This window comes from Rhamphochromis longiceps, linkage group LG3 (assembly GCF_057381845.1).
Source record: "Rhamphochromis longiceps isolate RC_006_pf linkage group LG3, R_longiceps_female_GT1.1, whole genome shotgun sequence".
NCBI classification, from domain to species: Eukaryota; Metazoa; Chordata; class Actinopteri; order Cichliformes; family Cichlidae; genus Rhamphochromis; species Rhamphochromis longiceps.
This window is the reverse complement of record NC_140559.1, coordinates 13,968,571-13,994,511: the sequence shown is the minus strand read 5'-3', so window position 1 is coordinate 13,994,511 and position 25,941 is coordinate 13,968,571. Positions and strand designations below refer to the sequence as shown.

Sequence of the window (25,941 nt, the reverse complement as noted above, 5' to 3'; positions counted from 1 at the left end):
AGTTGGAACCTGGACCCGCCTACTATCCTCGGAAACGTGAAATGATTGGCTAGAATCTAAAGTATATCACAGCTCAGGAAAAAAAAAAGCACCGAAATAAAGCACCGAAATGTGCGCTGCTTTTCGGTCTGGTTACTACCGTTTATGTCAGAACCGGTGCCATCATGGCACCGGACACCGGTACCCATCCCTACTCCCGGGCATTTAGGGGCTCACCGATGCTTGTGTATGGTGAGCCATTAAAGAGGTTAAGCCACATACGGGTGTGGGGAGATTACCTTTGGATAACTAAGAAATGTGGTTAAACAGTTGTAAGCATGTATTGTGTGGCAAGAAGTCACATATACAGAGACACACACCCACACACACAGTGCTTTAACCTTTTATGACCATATGGGTTTTACAGTGGGTGGTGCTTGTGTAAACTGTAACTGCATTCAAAAGAAGGACTGTGAATGGAGGCCGGGGTCGGAGTTGGCTGAAAACAGGTGGAGCGTTTAGCTCCAAGAGCCTGGTTCCGATTGGCTTCCCTTGCGCCACAAGTTAAAAACCGGTTTAGCTGTTTGTCTTGCTTTGTTGACAGGTGAAAAATCTCTGAACCAGCGTGGCCTGTGTTACGAGTTCAAAATTGGGGATGGAGACAAGAGGAAAAACCACAATAACAACACTGGTCTGGCCGGGTTAAGTCAAACGATGATTTTAATAGTCACACGCGTGGGAGATGGACTCTGTATGCAGACAGCCTCAGATCTCAAAATGGTGGAGCATTGATCAAACTCTTATAGCCTCTGGTGCCTCCACCTTATCATAAAAGCCTAAACATTCACATGCTTTTCTCTCACACGGCGCCTAAGCTACGAACTTGGCTCCCCGTTTATCTGCTCCTGCTGAGATGGGGCAGAAAACTCCAGCATGTTCCGTTCTCTTCTAATCAGACAAATAAGGCGATGACTTTCTGCAACCAGTATTTCTTATAACATCATAAAACAATATCATTCATCCACAATAAATCAGCAGTCTAATGTAATGCAAATCAGTTTAACTAATGCAATAGTTATCAGCTTCTTCTAATTCAGGAGAATAATGCCAACTAAGACTACATAATAATTCACAATCTTTAATTAGGGGTCTAACATGGCATAAAATAATATTATAATTTAACACCTGCAAGCGCAGACCCAACATCTACCGTGATGGAGTCTACTCCCCGCTGCTGTGTCAATTATTGTAAATTGAAATGTTATCAGGAAATGATCAGACAAGAGAGGGTTTTCAGGAAACACTCCCAAGTGTTCAGTTTTAAATGGTAATGTAGCCTTTAATATTTATTAGATAAGCCACATGCATTATGATCCCTCAGTACAATCCAATATTTTCAGCTGGCTGAAACATTTTCAAATAATGAGCTTCCAATGATGAGTGAAACAGTAAGAGCACGTGGAGAGTGTTAAATATCAACACTTCAACACTTTTTGATTCCTCATAGGCATCCGATGGAAGACAAAACACTACTCAGTAGACCATTTCACATTTTATTCTCTTACACAATTACTTCTAGAAGGAAGATGCATCCTCCATGACACATTGCCGCGGATCTCAAAAGGGTGGTGTGCCCCTAACGGTTATATTACCAGCTCTCTCATTCTAGCCTAAACAACAGTGTTTCAGTAACTTTCCACTAGAAGATGGTCCCCTGTTATCTGCTTTTCCCAGGCAAGCGTGGGCAAGAGTCTACAGCATTCTAACCCCCAAGGACACGTAGTCTAATGCCTTTATTTCCCAGGGCCGTGTCTACTTAATACTACACTATACAGTTATATGGCATTTTAGTTAATTCAAATCATGGAATTGCGGCACTTCAAATAATTCCATCCCAACAAGAGTTTGGAAAAATCCCATTAAGAAAGAGAAATCAAACCTTTGGATTCATTTTAATGAGCTCAGACTTGTTGAAAATGCAGAGGAGCTGGTTGTGAACTGAGCTTCAGAGAAACACAACGTACTGATACTCACTGTGAAGCTTTGAGTGGAAAAAGACAGAAAAAACAGCATGTGGAGCCTGGAATAACGGGAGCTTCCATCTTTAAAGGACTGAAGAGGAAGAAGTTTACAAGAACAGTTTAAAACATCAACTGATTGAATCCATGAATCTGAAAACGTGTTTCTGAGTGAAAGAGAGACATGTACAGTCAGAGTGTTTATCTAACAGGAGGACACTCTTTACATTCAATTCAGCACAGACTCACTGAGGCACCAGGAAACCAGAGGTTAAATCCAGGATAAAGAGTTTCAGTGAATGTGGTTTTCAGGGTGTGCAGATGGATCAGAGTGTCAGAGGAGACTCTGTAGAAGGACAGAGTGCCAGCAGGACAGTCCACATACACTGCTACTCTGTTAGAGACAGAGGAGGAGGAGTTGATGGATATTCCTTTGTTGTTGTGCCTGACAGAATCAGGACCATCATTAGTGCAGTACAGACACCAGGACTGATCATTCCATCCAAAGATACACGCTTTACTGTTTCCTTTCCTTCTGACTCTTCTGTAAGTGACTGATATGAGAACCGTTCCTTTCCACTCGACCTCCCAGTAACAGCGACCAGTCAGACCATTTCTACACAGCAGCTGAGTAAGTCGATCAAATCTGTCTGGATGATCAGGATATGATTGAACCTCCTCCACATGTGTCATCTTCCTGTTGTTGTCAGACAGTTGGAGCTTTGTGTGAACTGTGTCTGTGTCGATTGTGAGTTTGCAGGAATCTGATGAGAGAACAAACACAATCCAGCTGCAGTTATTGATCCATCATCTGTTCATTGATCGACACTTTGATGATGACTCCTGACATCAGAGATGTGAATGATGAAGATGGTTGAATGTGTGCTGCTTTGTTTTCATGAATCCCATTAAAAACACACTTACACTTCCTCAGACCTGGTGTCAGCCATTGGACTCCAGCAGGCTCCACCCTGAAAGGAGGAGGGGGGGGGGGGGGTGTCAGACCAGCACAGTCTTAGCATGCACACATGGCTATTACATGGCTCTCATACACATACTATTACACACTAACAAAAGGAACAGTACAACATTTTTACATCATACATACATCATAATCCTTTGTCTCACTTTACTGATTACCTACAGAAAGTTACTCCTTCAGTCAGCAAGGAATAATCTACATTGCGCATGAGCATCACTTTTTAGATAAATGTGGGACTTACTGGTCCTTCCGGGAAACTTTTGCAGAGCTCTGTGAGAGAGGTTCCTTTAAAATCAACTGATTCATATTTTCGTAGATCACATTACAGAGTTATCTTATAATATCAGTTTCTCAACATAATACTCCATACTTTATATTCAGTATAAACCCATGGAATTCACCCATCTAAATCATCGAATTCAGGTGTTCCAATAACATTCATTGCCACAGGTGTTTAAAATAAAGTACCTAAGGGAAGCATGCATGTTAGAATAGTTGAAAAACCTAGTATCATTGTAAATGTGGTATCTTTATAGAATGTTCAAAAAGTCCAGGAAAAAAAAGAAGAAGCTTAAAATAAAGATGGAAGCATTAGGGAATTTGTGTGAGGTTGTATTTCAGGATTGGGCTCAAGCTCTTGGTATCGCCAAAATTAGCACTTTATGCTTCAGTATGCTAAGACATTTTGGACAATTTATGACCGGCCTTAAAGGGTTAATATGCCAGGCAGGGAGTGTCATGGAACAGACATATTATAGTTATTTAAGAAGTGTTACTACCACCTAGTGGTAACTAAGCAGAATGTCTTTTTTGTAGAGGAAGTGGTCTACAGGAAGTAGTGTGCTCTTTAGCTGCTACAGTAAAAACATTTGTAATCTGATGGCAATCTCTGCAATCCTGCTGTTAAAGTCCACAATATCGGCTTCATCCGTAAGTTCCTATACATTTAATGTGTATTAGTAAGTTTTGACACTATTTTGAGTTAAATCACATGGAGGCAGGTAGATGCTTGTATTTTTTTCAGCAGATGTTTAATTTGTGGTCATGTATCTTTCATTGGAGCAATATTAGAGAATTTATTTTCATCATTAAATCCTTCCAAACACAACAAGCAGCCTGTTTCTTGGAGGATGAAGTGCTGGGAATAAAGAATGTTAAGCTAGCTGTATAGCTGAAATTACATTGCCTGCAACAAACTTTAGTGAGGGCAGCATAGAGCTATAGCCAGTTAAAATTATTGTTCCTGGGCAAGTTCTTGGTGTCCCAATTTGTAAGTATCTCTCAATTTTCTTGACAAAATGGACTAATGTTTCTTTTGTGAGCATAGGAAAAATGGAAAGAAATGTTCCCAGCTCCTCCTCTTCTATTAGACATTCTCCTCATACCTGAGAGTGTCTAGTCCCCAGGATGGATCCATCAATCCTGCCGACAGCAGTTTTATTCCTGAGTCTCCAGGTTGATTGTAGCTCAGATCTAGCTCTTTCAGATGAGAGGGATTGGAACTCAGAGCTAAAGCCAGAGAAGTACAGCCTTCCTCTGTGATCAGACAGCCTGACAGACTGAAAATACACCAAACAACAATTCATCAATAGACAGCTCTCTTATGTACTTCATTTTTTTTCTCATTTTCTTCAGTTGTCTTTTTCTTTATTTATAGTGAGACAACTACAACTATAATATTTGTTGTCTCTCTCTCTTTTTTTTTTTTTAATAATCCACATCTACTTTTGAAAACTCTAGGAACTATATGTAGTTCGTGCATAACTGTACATTTCTGTATCAAATTGATATCAAGGAAACAAAGGGCTTGTTTTTTTCTAAAAATCATACCAATAACAATACAGATGCCTTTAACTAATGAGTGCAGTTCATAGATCAATCTGGCCTAATATTAGGAACACCTACACATATATTCTGTATGTATATTCTCTGATATGCTTCTTTAGGCAGTTAGCTAATCATCAGGTAAGGCCTTATTGCTTTGTATTTCAGGGATGTCTTTGCTGCAGTTCTGATAGTTGACAAACTTTCCTTTATGGTTCATCTTGGCCTCTATACCCCTTCATGGAGGGTAATTCTCCTTGTGGATGTTTGTCTTGTAGCCAAAAATTTCAAGGATCACTGTTGATATGGTGTAGATCTGTTGATTGGTTTTTAGTGTTGGCCGTAGTAGAGATTGTCCATTAAGATGCACTCACATTTTCTAGTAAACTTTCTACTCCAGTCCAGGTTTTCAGCAAATGATTCCTTCAGATTGTCTGTGCGCAGGGTAAACAGACTAAACTAATTTAATACTGGATGCTTGTTATCTTTGGGTCTGAGTTGGCACTGTATTAACAACAGACTTGATTTCTTCTTGAAAATTACTGCATGGGTCCACAACCACATCAGGACAGTGCCACCTGAGATTTATGCAGATTCTTGGAAATTTTTTCACTAGAATTAAAAAAAAAAAAAGTCTTCCCAACTTCAGTTGTTCCATAATTTGTAGACACAGTCTTGTTGATTTTTGTATCTGGACATAGCATTTTCAGTCGATGTCACTCATCCAAGTTTTTTAGTCTCCCTAACTTTATAAGTAGTACATTTGCAGAATTACTGTTTGACAAGTTAACTCTTTTGGCTGGATCACTAATCAAGACTCTACTTGTGTTTTAGAGCCCAAAATACCAGGTGACCTCAGGAAAAATCACTGACAAATGTGTCTCAGCATCTCTGTGGATGTATATACAATATACTTTTTCTTTTGGCAATCTAGTTAAATGCCAAATGTTGCTTTCTCCTATTTTTCTACAGTCCTATCTCAGCCCTGACTTTAAGGTTCATAACAATAAAAGGAAACTAAAATGCTTTGAACACAAATGGCCCTCAATCTCTGAATGATCATTGCCTAAGTAATTTTTACAAACAAATCTAAAACAGAATTTGCACATCAAACATTTTTAGATAGCAAATAAGAATCTCATCATGCATGTAAAATGTCAAAATGTAATTTTACATTTTTCTAAAGTTCAGCTGTATATAATAATTATCCAGAAATTCTGACTTTTTGAATTAAAGTGGAAAAGTTTGCTTACCTGAGAGTTTCCAGTGTACAACACAGACTCTGCAGTCCTGTAGAGAGCATCTTCACTCCTGAGTCGTGCAAGTTGTTGTTACTCAGATCCAGCTCTCTCAGATTAGAGGACTGTGAGCTGAGAACAGAGGTCAGAGCTTCACAGCTTCTCTCTGAGAGGTTACAGCCACCAAGTCTGAAACACAATAACATTTCTGACAAAAAAATCCACTATGGTTTACCTAAAACCTATTGTTGTCATCTGAGACTGAAGATGTCACTTGAATGACAAAACGTCCCTCCCAGTGAGACTATTACGTCCATATGAACAGAATCAACTTTACTTTAAGATTAATTCAGTAATTGAGTATGAATACTTGTCTGTTTCTCTTTGTTAATCCTGCATTAGATTGGTGAAAAGCCCAAGGTATACCCTGACTCCCACCGTTAAGGGTGATTGGATAGGCTCCAGCACTTCCACCCACTCTACACCTCCTGACCCGATAAGTAGGAGAAAATGGATGGATTCTCCGTTAAGTATTTTGAAAATGAAGGGATGAGCACAAATTTACTTACAGTGCTGTATTTGAGTTTTTGACCACTGGCAGCAGCCTCAGAAAAGCCTCCTCTGAAGCTGAGTAATTCTTCAGGTCAAACACTTCCAGATCTTTTTCTGATGACAGTAAGATGAAGGCAAGAGCTGACCACTGAGCAGGAGACAGTTCATTTGTGGACAGACTTCCTGAACTTGTGTACTGTTGGATCTCTTCCACTAGAGAAAGATCATTCAGTTCATTGAGACAGTGGAACAGATTGATGCTTTTCTCTGCAGACAGATTCTCACTGAGCTTCTTCTTGATGTACTGAACTGTTTCGGGATTGGTCAATGAGCTACTTCTTGTCTGTGTCAGCAGACCTTGTAGGAGAACCTGATTGGTCTGCAGTGAAAGACCAAGGAGGAAGCGGAGGAACAAGTCCAGGTGTCCATTTCGACTCTGTAAGGTTTTGTTCAAAGCACTCTGGTAGAAGAATGTAGGATCTATTGTTTTAAATTTCTGGGAACTTTTTTGTTCTTCCAGCAGATTGAGTCCAGAGCTGCTGAAGGTCAGATGGACATGGAGAGCAGCCAGAAACTCCTGAACACTCAGATGGATGAAGCAGAACACCTTGTCCTGGTACAGTCCTCTCTCCTCTTTAAAGATCTGTGTGAACACTCCTGAGTACACTGAGGCTGCTCTGATATCGATGCCACACTCTGTCAGGTCTGATTCATAGAAGATCAGGTTTCCTTTCTGCAGCTGATCAAAAGCCAGTTTTCCCAGAGACTCAATCATCTTCCTGCTCTCTGGACTCCAGTGTGGATCTGTCTCAGCTCCTCCATCATACTTGACCTTCTTCACTTTGGCCTGAACCACCAGGAAGTGGATGTACATCTCAGTCAGGGTCGTTGGCAGCTGTCCTCCCTCTCTGGTTTTCAGCACATCCTCCAGAACTGTAGCAGTGATCCAGCAGAAGACTGGGATGTGGCACATGATGTGGAGGCTTCGTGATGTCTTGATGTGGGAGAGGATTCTGTGGGCTTGCTTTTTATCCCTAAATCTCTTCTTGAAGTACTCCTCCTTCTGTGGGTCAGTGAATCCTCTGACCTCTGTCACCATGTCAAAACATCCAGGAGGGATCTGATTGGCCGCTGCAGGTCGTGTGGTTATCCAGAGGCGAGCAGAGGGAAGCAGTTTCCCCCTGATGAGATTTATCAGCAGCGCATCCACTGAGGTGGACTTTCTAGGGTCAGTTAGGATTGTAGTTTGGTGGAAGTCCAGAGGAAGTCGACACTCATCCAGACCATCAAAGATGAACACAACCTGGAAGTCTTCAAAGCTGCAGATTCCTGCTTCTTTGGTTTCTTTAAAGAAGTGATGAACAAGTTCCACCAAGCTGAACTTTTCCTCTTTCAGCACATTCAGCTCTCTGAAGGTGAATGGAAATATGAACTGGACGTCCTGGTTGGCTTTGTCTTCAGCCCAGTCGAGGGAGTATTTCTGTGTTAAAACTGTTTTCCCAATGCCAGCCACTCCCTTTGTCAGCACTGTTCTGATTGGTTCATCTTTTTCATGTGAGCCTTTAAATATGTCTTCATGTCTGATTGTAGACTCCAGATTGTCTAGCTTCTTAGATGCTGTTTCAATCTGTCTGACCTCATGTTCATTATTAACCTCTGCAGTCCCTCCCTCTGTGATGTAGAGCTCTGTGTAGATCTGATTCAGAAGGGTTGGGTTTCCTGCTTTAGCGATCCCCTCAAACACACACTGGAACTTCTCCTTCAAAGTAGATTTAAGTTGATGCTTAGTCCACTCAGCGTTCCTAATTAAAGTTCCTAAATGAGTCAATAGACAAAAATATCAATAGGAATTATTATATGCACATATTTTGAATATATATGTGTATTTATTGAATCAATACTAGAACCCCAGTTTATCTAGCAGCTTAAATCATTTGAGAAATCCTCTTACTGCTCTGCACTTCATCAGCCAACTCCTCCTGCTTCATTCTCCTCAGGAAGTTCAGTATGATGTTTACTAATGATTCTCTACTGTCCTTATGGCATTCTTCCTCACCCTTGAATGCCTGGTTATTCTCCGTTTGACTCTGTGAGCATTCTGCGTAATCTGGATTCAGAACCTTCTGTATCTTTTTAAGTTCTTCTTTTACAAAAGTGATCATTTTGTCTTCCAAGACCTGCAATGGAATACTTCATGAATGAGGGTGGGCAGGTGGGCCATAGATACTGAGAGACAACAGAGCAAAATGCAAGTGACAAGAGGTGGAACAGAGAAACGAAGTATTTGTATAAATGAGAGTGCAGAGAGAAGCTTAGAAAAGAGAAGCATCATCAGAAGTTTCTCAGCTTAAGCTCACCACTGACCGTAACTACAAGGACAAATGAAAGTTGGAAGCCTTAAAAGACAGGTGTCTTTCTATTGAAACCAAACTGGTCTCTGATTTAACAGGAGAGGATCTTCAGAATTATTCATCTCATTCTACTGTTAGAAACCTTAGGAACCAAAAGTAAACCTGCAGTTTGCGAGTGAATTGGTTGATATAATAAGGAAATATGAGCTCTTAAATGAAAGATATGATATTCAGCTAATGTCAAGGTTATGTGACATCTCACCTCTGCCACATGTTAATTACACCCTGATGCAACCACTGGGTTGAACATTTTTGCAACCTCTGTTTTACAACCAATTGTTCACAGTAAAGGCTAAATTCATAGAAAGCAATTCAATTATGTGTAATATCCAGAGTCCTAATGAAATCCAAACCTTGACTTCTTTTAAAAACTTGATGAAGACATTTCATGAAACACCAAGAAATATTTTTTCTATAATTCTTACTAATTAGCTAGAAAGAAGCTAATTTTTAGCTAATAGTTTACTGGGCCCTACAAACAGAGCCAGCATTTGACATGTATTTGCATGAAATATAATTATGTCATGCAGTTTAGAGGAGGCAGAGGTCTGTCAAATACCCCTGCCTCCTCATCCAACAAAAATAGTTGTTGTATATGTACAGACCATAAATATGGAGTCCAGCTGTGTTTGATGCTGCTGGGCAGCCTGACCACTGGGAAGCTCTGAGCTCTCCTGGTCCACTCTGTGGAGGCATCATGAAGATCAAGAATAATAATAAACATAACCAATTAGTCAAGATGCTGGTCCTTGACATAAAAATAATAATAATAATAATAATAATAATAGTAACAAAAAAGCAATAATTTCTAAAGTGTGTCTATGCTAATGCTAGGGCAGTTCTCACAAGATATCAGAATCTATATTGTTGGGGCAAAGAACTGCTGGGTTTTAAATAGAGAGCCATCTGTACAAATGTCCAGATTATCCATCCATCCATCCATTTTCTTCTGCTTAGGGGTCATGTGGGACTGTAGCCTTTTCCAGCTACCATAGAGGCAGGCTGCACCCTCGACAGGTCGCCAATTTGTTGCTGGGCTAACACCATTCACAGACAACCATTCACATTCAGACCTATGGGCAATTTAGATTGACCAATTTACCTAACACCACTAACTGAACTCACCCAAACATGGGGAGAACATGTAAACTCCACATAGAAAGACCCTGGCTAGGTGGTGGAATAAAACTCAGGACCAACATCCAGAGTAATACAAAAGTAATACAAACTATAAAATTTTCATCTTTGTAGAATTTGTTATACTTATGTGGTGACAGTGTAAAGATACCCTCCACTTTTGAAATTTCAGCCGTTTTAACATTGTTCTTTATGTGAGGCTTGGATGGAGGAGGTTTTGCTTTGATGCCATTTGTGAGAGAACTGTAAATCCCGTCTCAATGAGAATGAAACTGGATGATAGAGGACTACAACAACTACATTTTTTTCTTCGCTAAAGAAACGCCTCCTCCCACATGCATTCTTTAAACTCTAACTGCTGTGTTTGTGGAAACACTCCAACACACACTGCTTCACATATGAAAATAGAAATGTGTGTGAAAAAGAGCTGAGTTGACATTGATCATGGTGGAGGATTTATTCATAAACACTGAGTCACAACAACATTTAGACACACATTACCTCTCTGCAGGAGGACAGAGGCCTGATTTAAATGTTTCAATATAATGCTTTGATTGGTCACTCTTGAAGGACACACAGCTGGTGCCAGGTTCATGGGGATCAGATATCAGATTGATCCTGATAGGAAAAAAGAAAAAAATACTTTAAGTTTATTTCCTTGATTTAAAAATCCAAATAGTTTAATAAAATCTATAAATAAATGTAAAAAACAAAAAACCAAACAAACCAAATTATCCAGCCATTCTCTTCCTGTCGTTAGTTTTCCATTTTGTTCATATTCTTCTGCAACACTTGAATATTTCTAAATGTCAGCATTAAACTGGGCATGAAACATTGCATACATAAAGGCCAATTTAGACCATGGAGCCCTAACACTGTCTGTGAAGCTGGATTTAAGAAATAAGCGTTTCCTCTACAGACATGCTGATAGATATCAGGACTAGTACTTTGGTGAAAAACTGAGTTAGCTTTGTGCGTTTATGTTGTAAACTGCTTGTATGTGCTTTGTAAAAAGATGTTTTGTTGCATAAAATTTGGGATGATCACATGCTATGGACATCTGCTCTGATATCTATCTGCATCACATCTTGAGGAACCATGAAATACTGATGGGAAGTGGGCTACTGGAATAACAAAGGATGAGATTACGGAATATTGGAATGCGCATATAATTCTAGCAAATAGCTCCACCACTCAGGCTAGAGACAGAATGATACTGGATGAGCATATCAGAGAAGGATGCAACCCATAACAAAAAAGGTCAGCTGCTAGTGGATCTAAGAGCAAAACACAGCAACTTTCCTGAACAAGATCCATTGACCATTAAAGTGGCGGAAATCCATGAAAAAGTATCCAGTATGAAGAGTTGGACAGCACCAGGTCCTGACATGATTCACACCTACTGGTTGAAGCTGACTAAACTCCATGAGCTGCACAAACAAACCTGATGCTAATTAACGAGAGCCACGCAGAGTGGCTAAATGAAGGCTGGACAGTTCCAATCGCCAAGGATACCCAGAAGGGACCAATCACAACTATTGACCAATGACCTGCCTCAGCACACCATGGAAGCTTCGGTGAAGCTTGTTGGGCTTGAACCAAGTGTCGCAGCGGCTAAGATGAAACGAAACATGGCTCAATACACGAGGGGGAGAAAGAAATTTCAATTCAATTTCAATTTTAGTTGTACAGTGCCAAATCACAACAACAGTCGCCTCAAGGCACTTTATATTGTAAGGTAGACCTTACAATAATACATACAGAAAGTAATTGGCAGAAATACCTGAGGGGCAAAACACCAGCAAATGGGAATTTACGAAAGAGACGGTCTGTCCCCACTGCGATTCTGCATAGGTCTGAACCCCATCAGCCAGATTCAAGACAAGCAATGGGGAAAACTGCAAGAGCACCTACGTCCTGTTGCTCTTTAACATACAGTTTAAATGGGATTGAGGGAATGATGTGTTTGCACTGCAGTTTATATCCAGCAACATCAAGCAGTTATATAAAAGAGTTCATGTTACTAACAGCTCACCTCTCTGCAGCAGACAGATGCTGGGATTTAAATTCAATGATGAAATGTTTAGACCCATCACTCTGTAAGGACACAGAGCTGGGTGGAGGTCCAGGCTGGTCCCTGTGAATAATGATGGAGCAGTGATGTGAGTGCTGAGCTGTGACATGGAGAAGAGTCATGGACAGTTAGAGATGGTCATCTCACCTCTGAGCTTTGGTCTGGCTCTCATGTTCCCCACACAGAGTGCTTTTAGAGGGAGGGACTCCCTCCTCTCTGTCCTCACACTGATCCATGCTGCTGAAATCACATCAGCTCACACACACACACACTTTCTACCTTCACCTGCGGAGGAAACACAAATTATTCATCCATACATTCTCTCTTTGTTGAACTTTTTTAGTAGTGGCATCAACATGAGATTCAAAACACAGTTTATGGTCAAGTACCACACCTAGATATTTATAACTCTCAACAATCCCAACATCGGCAGTTTTAATGATAGTGGGTGATGAGCTATAAGAGGACTTCCTAAAATCTATAATCATGTCTTTAGTTTTTGACACATTAAGTGAGAGGAAGGACTCATCACACCAATTCACAAAATCATCTACAACCTGTCCATGGCCTGACTCGTCCCCCACTAGAAGACTGACGATTACTGTGTCGTCAGCAAACTTCAGGATGTGTCTGTTTGTGAGATTGCTGCGACACTCATTTGTGTACAGAATGAACAGAAGGGGGGAGAGGCAGCAACCCTGGGGTGATCCAGTAGAGGAGGAGAGCACATCAGAAAAGACACGATTCACCCTCACACATTGTGACCTATTAGTCAGAAAATCTGTCACCCAGCCGACCAGACTAGTGTCAAGCTTGAAATGATTGTAAAGCCTGTCAGCAAGTAAGAGGGGTTGAATTGTATTAAATGCAGATGAAAAGTCAGCAAATAATAATCTTGCATGGGTGTGGGGGGCCTCAAGAAGCTTATACAAGAGATGCAGGAGTGTGACAGCAGCGTCCTCCACACCTCTCCCTGCTCTATAAGCAAACTGGAAGGGGTCAAGATGGTGTTCAACCTGCATTAAAATCTCCTTCTTAATTATCTTCTCAAATGTCTTCATCACTAAAGAAGTCAGAGCCACAGGCCTAAAATCATTCAGTGCCTTAGGAGAACTGCCCTTAGCAACAGGAACAATGATCGCATGTTTCCAAATCTTAGGTACTGTCTGTAGCTCTAAAGAAAGTGAGAAGATATAGTGAAAAATCCCACTCAGCTGATCAGCACAAGTTCTCAGTACCTGTCCACAGATGTTGTCAGGTCCAGGACTCCTGCTTTTGGTGTATCTAAAAAGATTAGCTACCCCCCTCTCATCAATACAAATAGATTGGGGAGTGATAGTCCTTTCCCTCAGTGTGCTGGTCTGCCTAGAACAGTCAAAGTTCTCAAAACGAAGGTAAAAACTGTTAAGACTGTCTGCCAGATGTTTGTCAGAGGTAAACCCCTCTAAGGTAATGCTACTTTTACCTTTCATCTGTAGCCCTGCCATTGTTTTCATACCAAGCCAAGCTCTTTTGAGGTTGTTACTGCTGAGTTCTGCCTCAATCTTATTTCTGTACCTCATCTTGGCGATCTTTATTGCAGCCCTCACCTCTTTCCTCAATATTCTCATAGTGGGAACGTCTCCCTCGTTAAAAGCAATGTTCCTTTTAAGAATCAGATCCTTAATATCTTTAGAGAGCCACGGTTTGTTATCAGGGAAAATCTTAAATTCTCTGACTGGAACCACAGAATCTTTGCAAAAAGAGATGTAGCTACACACCACATCAGTGAGTGCATCCAAATCAGAAGTGCTCTCTTGAAACAAGGACCAGTCAGTGCAATCAAAACACCCCTGAAGGGCAACACAACTGTCTTTTGTCCAGACATTAGTCCGCTTCACACAGGCCTTCTCCCTCCTAATCACAGATCTGTAAGCAGGGAGGAGGTGAATAACATTGTGATCCGAAGAACCTAGCGCAGGTCCGGCCACAGACTTCTATGCCCCCTTAATTGGTCCATAACACAAATCCAGCATTTTGTTATGCCTTGTAGGACAAGTGACATATTGAAAGAAATTGTTCAGTGATTTCTTAAGGTTACAATTGTTAAAATCACCAAGAATAAAATTAGGAGCATCCGGTGAGAGAGTCTGCAGATTGTGTACCACTTTAAAAATGGCATCGGCAGCAACTTTAACGTCAGCCTTAGGATGAATGTAAACAACAGTGACAAAGATTTGAGGGAACTCCCTCGGTAAGTAAAAAGGCCTGACAGATACTGAAAGGAGCTCGATGTCAGGAAGACACAACCGCTCCCGCACAGTAAAATTATTACACCAGCCCTGGTTGATATACAAACAAACCCCTCCTCCGTGAGATTTGCGTGTTACTCCACAGTTTCGATCCAATCTGACAGGGGTCCCAAAGCCGCTGATTCGCAGTGAAGTGTCACTGTCCATATCGGTCAGCCATGTCTCGGTAAGCGCCATTAGACAAGCCTCCCTGTTTTCCCGTAGATGAAGCACATTTCCTTGCAATTCATCCATTTTGTTCCTAAGAGATTGGACATTGGCCAGAATCATAGAAGGCAGAGGAACACGATTCTTCCTCCGAAGTTTTCTTACACCCTGACGCACGCTGCCTTTTTTCCCGCGTTTTCTCAAGCGGCGGGGCTTTCCAAAATTAGTCTTTGACCGGGCAAATAAATCCTCACCAAGAATCACATCTGTCCGAGCATTAGAAGAGTCGTACATAGACAAACAGGACCACCGTAATCCAAGTAGTTCCTCGCGTGTATAAGTGATTGTCAGTGAGAGTGAATGACTCCAGGTGAATATCGCCAACAACAATAAAAACTAAAGGTGTAAAAGATCTCTATCTCGGCAAAAAGTTAAAACCACGGTTAAGAACAGAGTTAAAACAAAGTTAAAAACAAACAGAAAAAGAGAAAGAAAACGCCAATAAACACCTGCTGCAGGTCGCCACAAGAGCAGCACCCTTCTATAGATCTCTGACTCCAAGGAGCTTGTGTCAAGCTTCACTGTGAATGTAAATTTTGAAGCAGTTTGGTTGTACACTGATGAAAAAAAAACACATTTTCTCTCTCACACTGTCTGGCTGACACATGAACACTGAGACTGTGCAGCATCATTTGTCACATCTGCCCTGCAGCTAAACCAAACCAACATTAGTCATTTTATTTTAAAACAACCAACAGGAAATGGCAGCATACAGCTTTGTATCACTTCAAATAGAGAGATTTCCTTCTTAGAAATAAAAAGACAAAACAGTTTGATTTACAAATAAATTAATAAAACATCACTTGTTCATCAAATTGTTTGATTCCAGTCACTTAATAATCTATAATCATGTGGATGTGATTATAGATCATCAAACTAAAAAAAAATGTAACTGCATGCAGCATAGTTTTAGTTTGAAGCACACCTGAGCATTGAAAAGCATCATTATGTTATTTAACAGGACTGTATAAACATTAACACAGATCAGTGGTTTGTTTGATTTACATATTAATCCAAATCACACATAGTTGTTTTGAACATATTAAATAACAGTCTGACGTCCTGTTCTGCTCCATCACTTTCTGTGATGCCTTAAATCATCATTTGTGAACAAAGGAATGTTTAACTGAACATTTCCTCATGTCTGAGATGTTACAGTATGTAAGTAATTCAAACTTCATTCAAATCAATTTGTTCTGTTTTTATATGTGTTTTTATATGTTTCATGAAGAAGTCTATTTTAAAAGGAAAGGGTGAACAGTCTAGATTAGACTGGAAGAGTAATGAACTACCTACCTAGCATAGACAGAGAGTGCAAGAGTCTGAGGGCATCTGGTCTTATCCATGAAATAGAATTAACAAAGGGGCAGAAAACTCCTAACAACTTTTTTCTTCTTTGAAAACTTAATTTGAAATAGATTAAACACAAGTATTAGGGTTTGTTTCTGCACTTTACACATTCTTTCGTTATTGAGGGACAGATATAAACATATTTAACGCAATATTGCTGGCATTGTCCAACCAAATCCAGCACAACTAACTCAAATGATTTTAAGCGGGCCTTCATTGAGACTGAAAACATTTCAAAATGTTTAATAAAAAATCCAAAGACGTCAATGGAAGGCTATGCAAGAAACACAATAAACCACACACTGACCAACTAAAAATGATTAAAAGCATCAAACAGTAAAAGAAGAAAATTCCACTGATTAAGAAGACAAAGTACAAAATAAACATAAAACCTTAAGAGTCTGGCAGCAGGAGTCAAAGTGTTCATCACAACATAAAGACAAGGAAAACCTGAATGTCTGCTGCTTAAGAACAAACTGATTAAATCATCCCTGCACTTAGCTTGCTTCTTACTAATGAAAAAGTGATGGCAACAGCATGTTGAGTATTTATACTGCCACCCCCAATATTTAGCCACCATCTTCAATCCTCACTCTGAGACCTTGGTGACTTTAGGCCATCTTCACAGATGGAGGCAGTGCTAGCTACTCTATGGCTGTATCCCAATTCAGGTTCTGCAGCCTTAAAGTACGCAGCCTCAATGGTCCTCAAGGGCCGCGTACTCAAAGACCGCTAAGGCCGGAAGTGCGAGGCTTATAGGCTTGTGAAATGGGACGGTCTAGCCTCTATCGTGCTGCCCAGGTTGCCTAGCAACCATGATACTAACAGCTGGAAATGTTTCATACAGCTTTGTTTGACAGAAATGAAGGAAAACATATTTTGTTCATTTGTTTCTACATGAGCTTTGTGTGATTTAATAAGCATCTGAGGCTGAGACCACAGGACTGTAAAACATGATTTTTGGGCTTCATTTCTGTACTGAACAGTCATTTAAGACTAGCTAGTAAATAACAATTACTGATTAAAAATGAGAAATGCTATCCTTGCTAACTTTTGAGTATTGTGATGGACCGAGCAGTGAAGGAATGTCAGGCAGTGCAAAAAAAGTTTGTTTGTTGTTGTTTTTTTACCCCAAAACTATCTTTGTAAAATTGTATAGAGAATTCAAAAACTTGAGCCCATAAAAAGAGTTCAAAGTGACAGACCTCTTTGTTGCTAGAAAAGCTGGCAAGAAACAATACTACCAACTTAAACAAACTAACCTACCTAAATGAAAAAAAAAGGGAAATTTAGCTGACCAGCCAACAAAAACAAAAACAAAATACAGAAAGGTGTAGAACACACAAAAACCAACTAAAACTAACATAACAAATTCCATTCCCCCCATGATCCAGAATTGTCGTATGACCCAATTTGCAGGTCTCCATATAGGCTTTCTCCACCCATTTTCTACCGCTTGGCTAATCGACCAAGGGACTGGGAGCAGCTGCCACTGAAGTAACACGGAAAACAAAGAAAGATTAAATCATACATACATAACAGTGTAAACTAAAATGTGTGCACTTATTTCAGGATAGAGTATTATGTGATTGTATGAGTATATTAATACTAAACCAAAACCAGTTTTTTTATTAGCCTGTAAATTAAATTTATATTTAAAGAAAGTAAAATGTAAGTTTAGAGTTATGGTTAAGCCTCTATTGTAACACTGATGTTTCGTAGATATTAGCACTGTGTGGCTGGAACTGCAGCCAACACAAGTAGGTGCAATTATTCTAAAATTAACATTAAAAATGTTTTCAATTTAATTATTTAACTTTAGAACATCCATGAGGTTCACCTGAGGGGGATATCTTTGGTTGCCAGTCTTGAAGAACACCAGCACTTATCCATAAATGAAAGATGGAGGATCTGGATACTTATTTTACACTTAATGGAGCGCTATAGAGAAAAGTGAGTATTTCTTGTACATAAACTGAATCAGTTATAAGCAGTGTTGGGACTAACACGTTATTAAGTAACGCGTTACAGTAACTACGTTATTATTGTGGTAACGAGCACGGTAACTAGTTATTATGCCAAAATCAGGAACGCGTTAATCGTTACTGGGATTTAGATAGGGTCGTTACTCGTTACTTCGTGTGGTGGCTATCGCGGAGCTTCCACAGATTCAGTAACATTAGCAAGTGGTGGAGGCCAGCAGGTGGATGAAGGAAAAGGGACGCAGAAGGAAAAGAGACCCGAGGCGGCCGCCGGTCCAAGTGTGAACTGAACTTCAGGTAAGAAGTTATGACCTGCAGTCTCTCTGGGTCAGATATAAACCAAGCTTAGGTGGAGTTTATTTTCGTTATGCTGACTTTTTCCGTACTGCGTGCTAGCTAGCATGACGGAGTTTCTATACAGCTGGGTGGGTGCTATGAAGTTAATGATGTTGAACTTTATTTTGTTCATAAGTTATTAGAGTTGCCAACCGTCCCGTCTGGTATTCAGAGAAAATATTACGCGTTTCTTATTGAGGTGAAAAGGAACAGTTTGTCCCGGACTTCAGCTACAATGAAAAAGACACAAAGCTGGAGTTATTCTGTGTCTTTGCTGCACAGCTGCCTCTTCTTCTTTCATTCTCTCCCCTCCCTCTCCCGTTTCTACTTCAATCATGAAAACTGATCAATGATCAGCTGATCGGCTCTCTTGTTTGTTTATCGCCCACTTTGCGCCGAAAGAGGAAACCAGCGGATGTCGCGCTAAACAACAGCAGCACGTTTTAAGCTTGATCAGCTGTTGTTAGAATTTATTTAATATTAATTTCTAGTATCAGCTGATGTTTGCTGGAGCCACAGCTGCAAAAAAGCTGCTGGTCATGATGTCGGTTTGGTTATCTGGTGAGAGGGAAACATGAAGATGAAACCAGGAGATGTCCTTACTGAATCATCAGAGCTGTGATAGAGAAACAGGTTTACCTTTTAGGTGACATGAATGAGTTGAAGTTATGAACTGCTTCTGAGAGACAAATAACACCAGGATCCTTTTCTAAGTAGCTGACAGCTGGTAACTGTGCAGGTGCGGATCTAGCAAAGTGTTGCCAGGGGGGCAGGTAGGGCATTAACAGGGAGAGGGGGGCACAAAGAAATACTTTTCTTTCTTATTCTCATTTAAAATGTCTCGCTTTTAAAAAATAATTATCTGAATCTTACAACAAACGATTGATAGATTGATACATATATACCATCAGAACAGTGTACATCACTGTCACAACAGCGTTTATTTTCATTCAAAGGCTTTATGATTTTTCCTATAATGGTGGGCCAGTCTCTAGTCAAAATGCCCGGGCCAATTTTCTGTCCCAGTCCAGCCCTGTATGCAGCTCATCTGCAGTCTGGTGTTACCAACATCTTCCTATTCAGAAGGCAGAATTTCCGAGTTCTGAGTACAATCGAAAGCACCACGACTGCAGTTTTTGTGTTGGATGTAAAAGGCGCACATGACGCTGTGACGTAGGCTAGAATCATGGCAGCAGTCAATGACGGTCCAGACGTGGGATTTCTCTCGTGGAAATATGCACTTTATCTTTTCCTTTCTATTGGTAGGTGGCACAGTGCACTTGTGGCAAGTAAGCAAGCTAGAAGACTGGCAAAGTTATGGAAGAAACACATTAACAAGAGAATTCTGAGTAAAACCAAAGTTACTTTCCCTAGTAACTAGTTACTTTGAAAGTAACGAGTAACTTGAAGTAACTGAGTTACTTTTGAGAGAAGTAACTAGTAATGTAACTAGGTTACTATTTTAAAGTAACTTACCCAACACTGGTTATAAGGGGTTTTTTTGTTGTTGTTAGTGGTGGTGGTGTGTGTGTGTGTGTGTGTGTGTGTGTGTGTGTGTGTGTGTGTGTGTGTGTGTGTGTGTGTGTGTGTATGTGAGACATTTGGGCTTCTTGGTCAGAACGTCAGGGACATTGCGCTGTGCTGGCCCAAGTAAAATAACTCCATTGGCAGCTCCTAAAGTGTGTGCACTGGGGTGATGTAAACAAACGGGGCCAGTCAAAGATGTTTGGTTTATTTTTTTTTCAAAGCTTCTGGTCTTTGTATTTGTTTATTTTACAAGAAATCTATAGAAAAGTAAAGTTTTTGTTTGTCCAATTTTATTGGATTCAACTGTTTTTGCTTGCAGCCCAACTTTAGGAATAAAGCCAATAAGAGTCAAGAATAAAGTTTTGGCATCATCAATAGTAGATCAGTGTCTATGTTTAAAGGACTGCCATGGTACAGGATATGTAAATATCTACACTTCAATTAAACCTGAATGCTGGTCAGTTTTTCAATCAGTATACTGAATGTCATTGTGATTATAAAAATAAATATACAGTTTGTATGTCCTCAATTTCCATAATTTTAAAAGATGTATACACATTATGTCAGTCATCTAAGTCAGCGGTCTCCAACCTTTTTTGCGCCACGGACCGGTTTATGCCCGACAATATTTTGACAGACCGGCCTTTAATGTGTCGCGGATAAATACAACAAAATAAAACTAGTACCGGTACCAAAAAAAAAGAAGATTTATTCATAATGTAGGAGCCATTCTTGGGTTAATACCTTATGTGGTCACTAGAGGTCACCTTTTTCTGTTTTGATTATGTAATGTAAAGGTATTTAAGGTAGACGCACGTAATCGGCGTCAGGTGTGTCATTAAGAAGGCAAACAGTTTGTGACCGTTGCGCTGTTATGCTAAGTCGATACAGAATAAAGACCAAAAAAGGACAAGATACATACTGCTGGATTTATTGGACTGTTAACTTAATTCCTGCATACCAGTGACATCGCGTCACCCCCGTTAACGACCACCTCAGTGGCTTCAAGCGTAGGCTTAGCCTCTACACATAACACACGTGAAAAGACCCAGGAAAACAGAGTTAACGATCAAAACGATAACAAAATAACGCTGAAAACCGATAAAAACCCTGAAAATCTTACTTTACTGACCTCTTTCATTTGTTTAAAAATTACAGGATGTGGGGTTCAGCCCTTGCAGAACTCATAGGCCAGCAAATGAATTTCTGGAGGAGTGTCTACGCAATGTCAGGAAAAGGCTTCTTTTTATCAGGAAGCAGAATTCAGCACCAACGGAACCCCAAGGAAATGTCCATCTTACCTGGTACTAGAAGGTAGATTTGTTTCTGCTTTTTGCAGAAGTCTAAGGTCTGTTGATGACTGCTTCAAAGCATTTTTTGTGTTTCATGCAAGTTACCCAAAGTCATGCAATTCCTGCACACTGTCATCTAACCTGGGAGTAGATGAATCCCAGGACATGAATCAAATATGGTCAAATGAATGAGGGCTCATTTAGCTACGATAGAGACGTAAAATGCTGCTCACCATGCCACTCTAGGGCATTTTTTTTTTTTGGGGGGGGGGGGGGGGGGGGGGGGTTATCGTGTGTGGTCTAGCCAGGACCCATACTGGATACTGGGTGGAAATCAAACTTGCAACTCCTTCTCCAAAGATGTTTAGTCTTACCACTACACTATCCAACTTTGAAAGTAGGATTTAGTTCGCATTTAAGTCTAGAAAAGCAGTAATCAACACAAGAACATCGTATATGCAAAGATCTATGCTTCTGAAGTGAAACTGTGAAAAATTAAAGCACTTTTATTAAATAAATATCCAGGCATCGTTTATTTTATCCATTTTTAGCACACTTTGGACACCAATTGGACTTGAGATGTCTTGGGTATTAAACAGCATAATTTATTTAAATTCATTTACATTCCTAAAAATGTTGGGTTTTAAAAATATATATATTTTGAAAGAATTACACACACAATCACATCCAAGCTATTTTGCCCTGCATTTTAGCCAGTTTAAATAGATCCTGGTGCTTTAAACTTTGAGGGCTGTAACTTCAGCTTCTATTGGCTGATTTACATGATTGACACCTCTTTTTGATCATATGAGCCAATATAACCATGGTAAGAATGCTGCGTTAGCCTAAGTTCAACCAATCAGAAGTTGCAAAAAGAAAATTTTACTAGACCCTAAATTTACAATGCTGCGTAATCCAGTCACATGTCTGTCACTGGTCTTAAAATGGTAATTCTTGATGGTAGTGGTTCTAAACATTCAGTGAATATTGATCTGAGTCTGTTGAAAATTACAGCTCTGCTTGCTAACCGGGCATTGTTTACCTGTTTACATGAGGGCGGGTTAGTTTGTTGCTCCATTTGTGTTTAGAGAACTTTTGCGCAATTGCATGACTCCTCTTTTAATTGTTGCTTGTTTTCGCTTGTAGAAATTGTTTTTATGAGCTTTATGCTAAGATTCTGAGGTTTCTGTGGATACCACACATGTCAATATTTGCATAAAAGACTTGACGTTGTGGAGAGTTAAATGGCAGTTCACCCCATTTGCCCCCGGTACTGGGTGCATTGGGGCTCAGGAGATCAGTTAAAACTGTTCATCAGAGTAACAAATATTTCAGTGCAGAGTTGCACAATCAATAATCTATAATCATGTGGAATTTTCTTCAAACACGAGAGTGATCATAGTATTTCCTGAAATAAGAGATGAACATCTGGTCCAAACATCACAGAGCAGACACAAACAGTAAAGTTCCGAAAGACAAACTGTTAAAGGAGGAAACAAAGCAAACTTACAGTTTCTTTAAACGGAGACACAACAACAAGCTCCACTCCACACCAGGACACTAATCACAGACACACAGGTGAGCTGCTTCCTGGAACGAGGAGGGACTCTACCTGAAGAGTGTGAGAGGGCCACACCTTCATGTGCTGGTTTAAAATTATGCAGTTTGACTGCTCAGACTGGCTCGGGAAGAAGTAAAGTTCAAATGTTGATATGTGAAGACATGAAACCTTGTTCTAAACCATATGCACAGATTGTAAACAGGAAAGAAAAGAAAGAAAGAATAAAATTAAAATTAAAAATCTTATATACACAACAGCTTGTGGGGATAGGTTAATTGGTTAATCCAAATTGCCCATAGGTGTGAATGCGCGAGTGAATGTGAGTGCGAATGGTTGTCTGTCCCTGTGTGTTGGCCCTGCGACAGATTGGCGACCTGTCCAGGGTGTACCCCGCCTCTCGCCCTAAGACAGCTGGGATAGGCTCCAATCAATCAATCAATCAATCAATCTTTATTCATAAAACACTTTTCATACAAAAATGTAGCACAAAGTGCATGGTACACACACTTAAAGAGTAAAATTGGACTGGGCACACATGAGCCAGGTGAGGAAACACTATCACAGGGAGCTGTCTGCACCGGGAGCCGGTCACAGACCGCAGCCTCCAGGCTGGGCACACAGCAGGAGGGAGGCAGAGAGCCCCCTCCTAGGAAACACTGGACATATGATGCAATAAGAATATATACAGGATAAAAAGATAAAATAAATAAGAATGGGATGCAATATAAATATAAATATAAATAGCGTAAGAAGTTAAAAAAAAAAAGAATAAGAAAAAAATCAATAAATATTAGGTAAAACCTAAATTAATAATGTAAATAGAATAACAAGATATAATAAATAAGCATAAAATAAATAAACGTTAGGTGAAAGCTAAATTAAAAAGGTGGGTCTTGAGCCTGTTCTTAAAAACATGTACGTTCTCTGCGGCCCTGAGCTCCTCCGGCAGGCTGTTCCACAGACGAGGACCATACCACTGAAAAGCTGCCTCTCCGTGAGTATGTGTCCTGACTTTAGGAACGATCAAAAGGTCAGTACCAGAGGACCTCAGGGTCTGCGAGGGTTCATATGGTAAAAGCAGATCTGAGAGATAAGAAGGCCCAAGACCATTAACACATTTAAAAACCAATAAAAGAACTTTAAAATCGATCCTGAAACACACGGGGAGCCAGTGCAGCGCTTCTAAAACCGGTGTAATGTGGGCCCGCCCTCTGGTCTTCGTCAGCACACGAGCTGCCGAGTTTTGCAAGAGTTGTAAAGGTGAAATATTCTTTTTAGGAAGACCAGAGAGCAGGGCATTACAGTAATCAATACGACTGGTAATAAAAGCATGCATCAGCATCTCCGTGTTGGCCCGAGAGAGAATAGGGCGGACTCTGGCTATATTTTTTGGATGATAAAATCCAATTTTGGTTACATGTTTAATATGTGGGATAAAACCAAGCTCAGAGTCAAAAATAACACCCAGGTTTTTCACTTGTAGCGAAGGACATAGTGAAAATGCCTCTAATTTAGACAAGAGTTTCTCTCTCTGAGCCTCGGGACCGACGATTAAAACTTCAGTTTTGTCCTGGTTAAGCTGTAAAGTTTTCTGCCATCCAAGATCGTATATCCAAGATACAGTTAAAGAGGGCATCCATTGGTCTGGTGTCATCAGGAGACACGGAGATGTACAGCTGCGTGTCATCAGCGTAACTGTGGAAGTTCACTCCATGCCTCCTGATGACACCGCCGAGAGGGAGCATATATTCAGCATCCTGACACCTGATGGATAAAGCTGTCTCTCAGGCTGTGTCCCAATTAAGAGACCGCACGCTTGAAGTACGCATTTTGAGTGCGATTACGTCACCGCCACGCAACAAGGGCAGTCCCAATTCGAAGTGTACTTCAAATGCATACTCCAAATGCGCCGTTGATTTCCCCAAATATCAAGCGTGGTCCGGTGCACGCTTCGTGGTCCCATATATCCCACAATTCATACCGCGGCGGTGGGTGTGGATAATTTTGCCGCAAAATACGGCAGAAGGCAGAAGGGAGCGGCCGAAGAGTGAACTGTCAAAAGTAAGTACTGAATATGATGTCACTTATTTATGTGCGAATGTTTAATAACGAAGAACATTAAATCATTACTGTTGGCCACATGTCGGCAAAGTTATGTGACATTAGTGATGTTTGTACTTTCAGCGTTAACTTGGTTTTAAAGCCTCTACTTCAAAATATATATATGTAGTCGACCTTAATCTTACAGAGATTGTGATGATTTTATGGATAATAATTTTATGGATTTTATGGATAAGTCAGTCATATATCCACAAACACAACAAGCTGAAAGTCAGTGATGCTGCTCGGTTTGCAGTCCTGAATATCACGGCACAAGCAGGATTCACTGCACTGTTAATGTTAGCTGTGTTATATTGCTGCCTCTGTTCGGTGTTGTCGAGCCAAACGGACTTTAACGTGTGTTTGAACGAGCTGACGGTTCACTCGTTAAGCTGAAAGAAAGATGCTTTAATCACAGCAGTCACACATGTGTCCACTGCACCATCTGGAACTCTTCTTGTTTCGTAATAACACAAACACTAAATCCTGCTTCTCTGGTGCTGTTGTGTAGCAGTGTGTACACCTGAGACTGCCACCTGTCTGTCTGTCCTGCACTCTCTCTCTGTTTCTTTCTCTCTGATTGTGGAATAAAAGTATGAACATGTGTTTATAAATTACACTTGTGTTTGAATCCTGCAGCTTATCACACATTTGATTTCCATGTGTGACGACTGCAAGTGTCCAGAGTGAGGACAGACTGAGGGAGCCACTGCTGCACATCATCTGTGAGGCTTTGCACCCCTGATGATCCACCAGGACAAACTCAGCAGTGTGTGAGGAAGAGGAGGAGGAAGAGCCAGCAGCAGCTGACAGATGGAGAGAATAGACAGACTGTTCCCTGTTTGTGAAGGACTGCTAGGAAAGTTTAACATAACTGTCTGTCCTGAATCAGTCTTATTAGCTAATGTTCAAATAATGTGATCATTCCAGTGTTTTCAGTGTGGGAGAAAGTACTCAGGGCCTTCAAGTTACACACTATGAAAGGCAGCAACAAGTGTAATGTTCAGAAACCTAAAGTCTGTATCAGCAGCAGAATGGAGCTAAAAATAAATGTTTGTTTCAGTTCTATGAAGCTTTGAG

The 25,941-nt window shown here is 40.4% G+C and overlaps 1 protein-coding gene and 1 long non-coding RNA gene across 6 annotated transcripts; one reads left to right on the top strand and one right to left on the bottom strand.

Annotated features, from left to right (window-relative positions):
* Positions 1-1,291: 1,291 nt before the first annotated feature.
* LOC146673014 (protein NLRC3-like) lies at positions 1,292-24,287 on the bottom strand. The gene is made up of 11 exons (XM_085401417.1): positions 22,711-24,287; positions 12,363-12,500; positions 12,177-12,278; positions 10,643-10,759; positions 9,610-9,688; positions 8,545-8,770; positions 6,611-8,408; positions 6,057-6,230; positions 4,365-4,538; positions 2,922-2,968; positions 1,292-2,761 (listed from the first exon to the last, which is right to left on the bottom strand). The coding sequence occupies exons 2-11, from the start codon at positions 12,449-12,451 to the stop codon at positions 2,232-2,234; spliced, it is 3,336 nt and encodes a 1,111-aa protein (XP_085257543.1). The 5' UTR covers positions 12,452-12,500; positions 22,711-24,287; the 3' UTR covers positions 1,292-2,231.
* Positions 3,811-21,443, top strand: LOC146673015 (uncharacterized). Of its 5 annotated transcripts, XR_014910413.1 has the most exons (5): positions 3,811-3,909; positions 6,949-7,031; positions 7,114-7,209; positions 17,886-18,016; positions 21,067-21,443. It is a non-coding gene; the product is annotated as an uncharacterized LOC146673015 (long non-coding RNA). The 5 variants fall into 5 exon arrangements; XR_014910415.1 differs by lacking the exons at positions 17,886-18,016; positions 21,067-21,443 and adding an exon at positions 7,297-7,434; XR_014910414.1 differs by lacking the exons at positions 17,886-18,016; positions 21,067-21,443 and adding an exon at positions 6,444-6,541 and having other exon boundaries at positions 3,819-3,909; positions 7,114-7,253.
* Positions 24,288-25,941: the final 1,654 nt, after the last annotated feature.

What these genes read in the sequence shown, in the direction of transcription:
- LOC146673014 (XM_085401417.1), bottom strand. Translation starts at nt 12,451, where the DNA reads ATGGATCAGTGTGAGGACAGAGAGGAGGGAGTCCCTCCCTCTAAAAGC. An exon ending in AAAAACTCAAATACAGCACT is followed by an intron (nt 6,231 to 6,610) that starts GTAAGTAAATTT and finishes ATTGTGTTTCAG; the next exon opens with ACTTGGTGGCTGTAACCTCT. An exon ending in TGTACACTGGAAACTCTCAG is followed by an intron (nt 4,539 to 6,056) that starts GTAAGCAAACTT and finishes GTGTATTTTCAG; the next exon opens with TCTGTCAGGCTGTCTGATCA.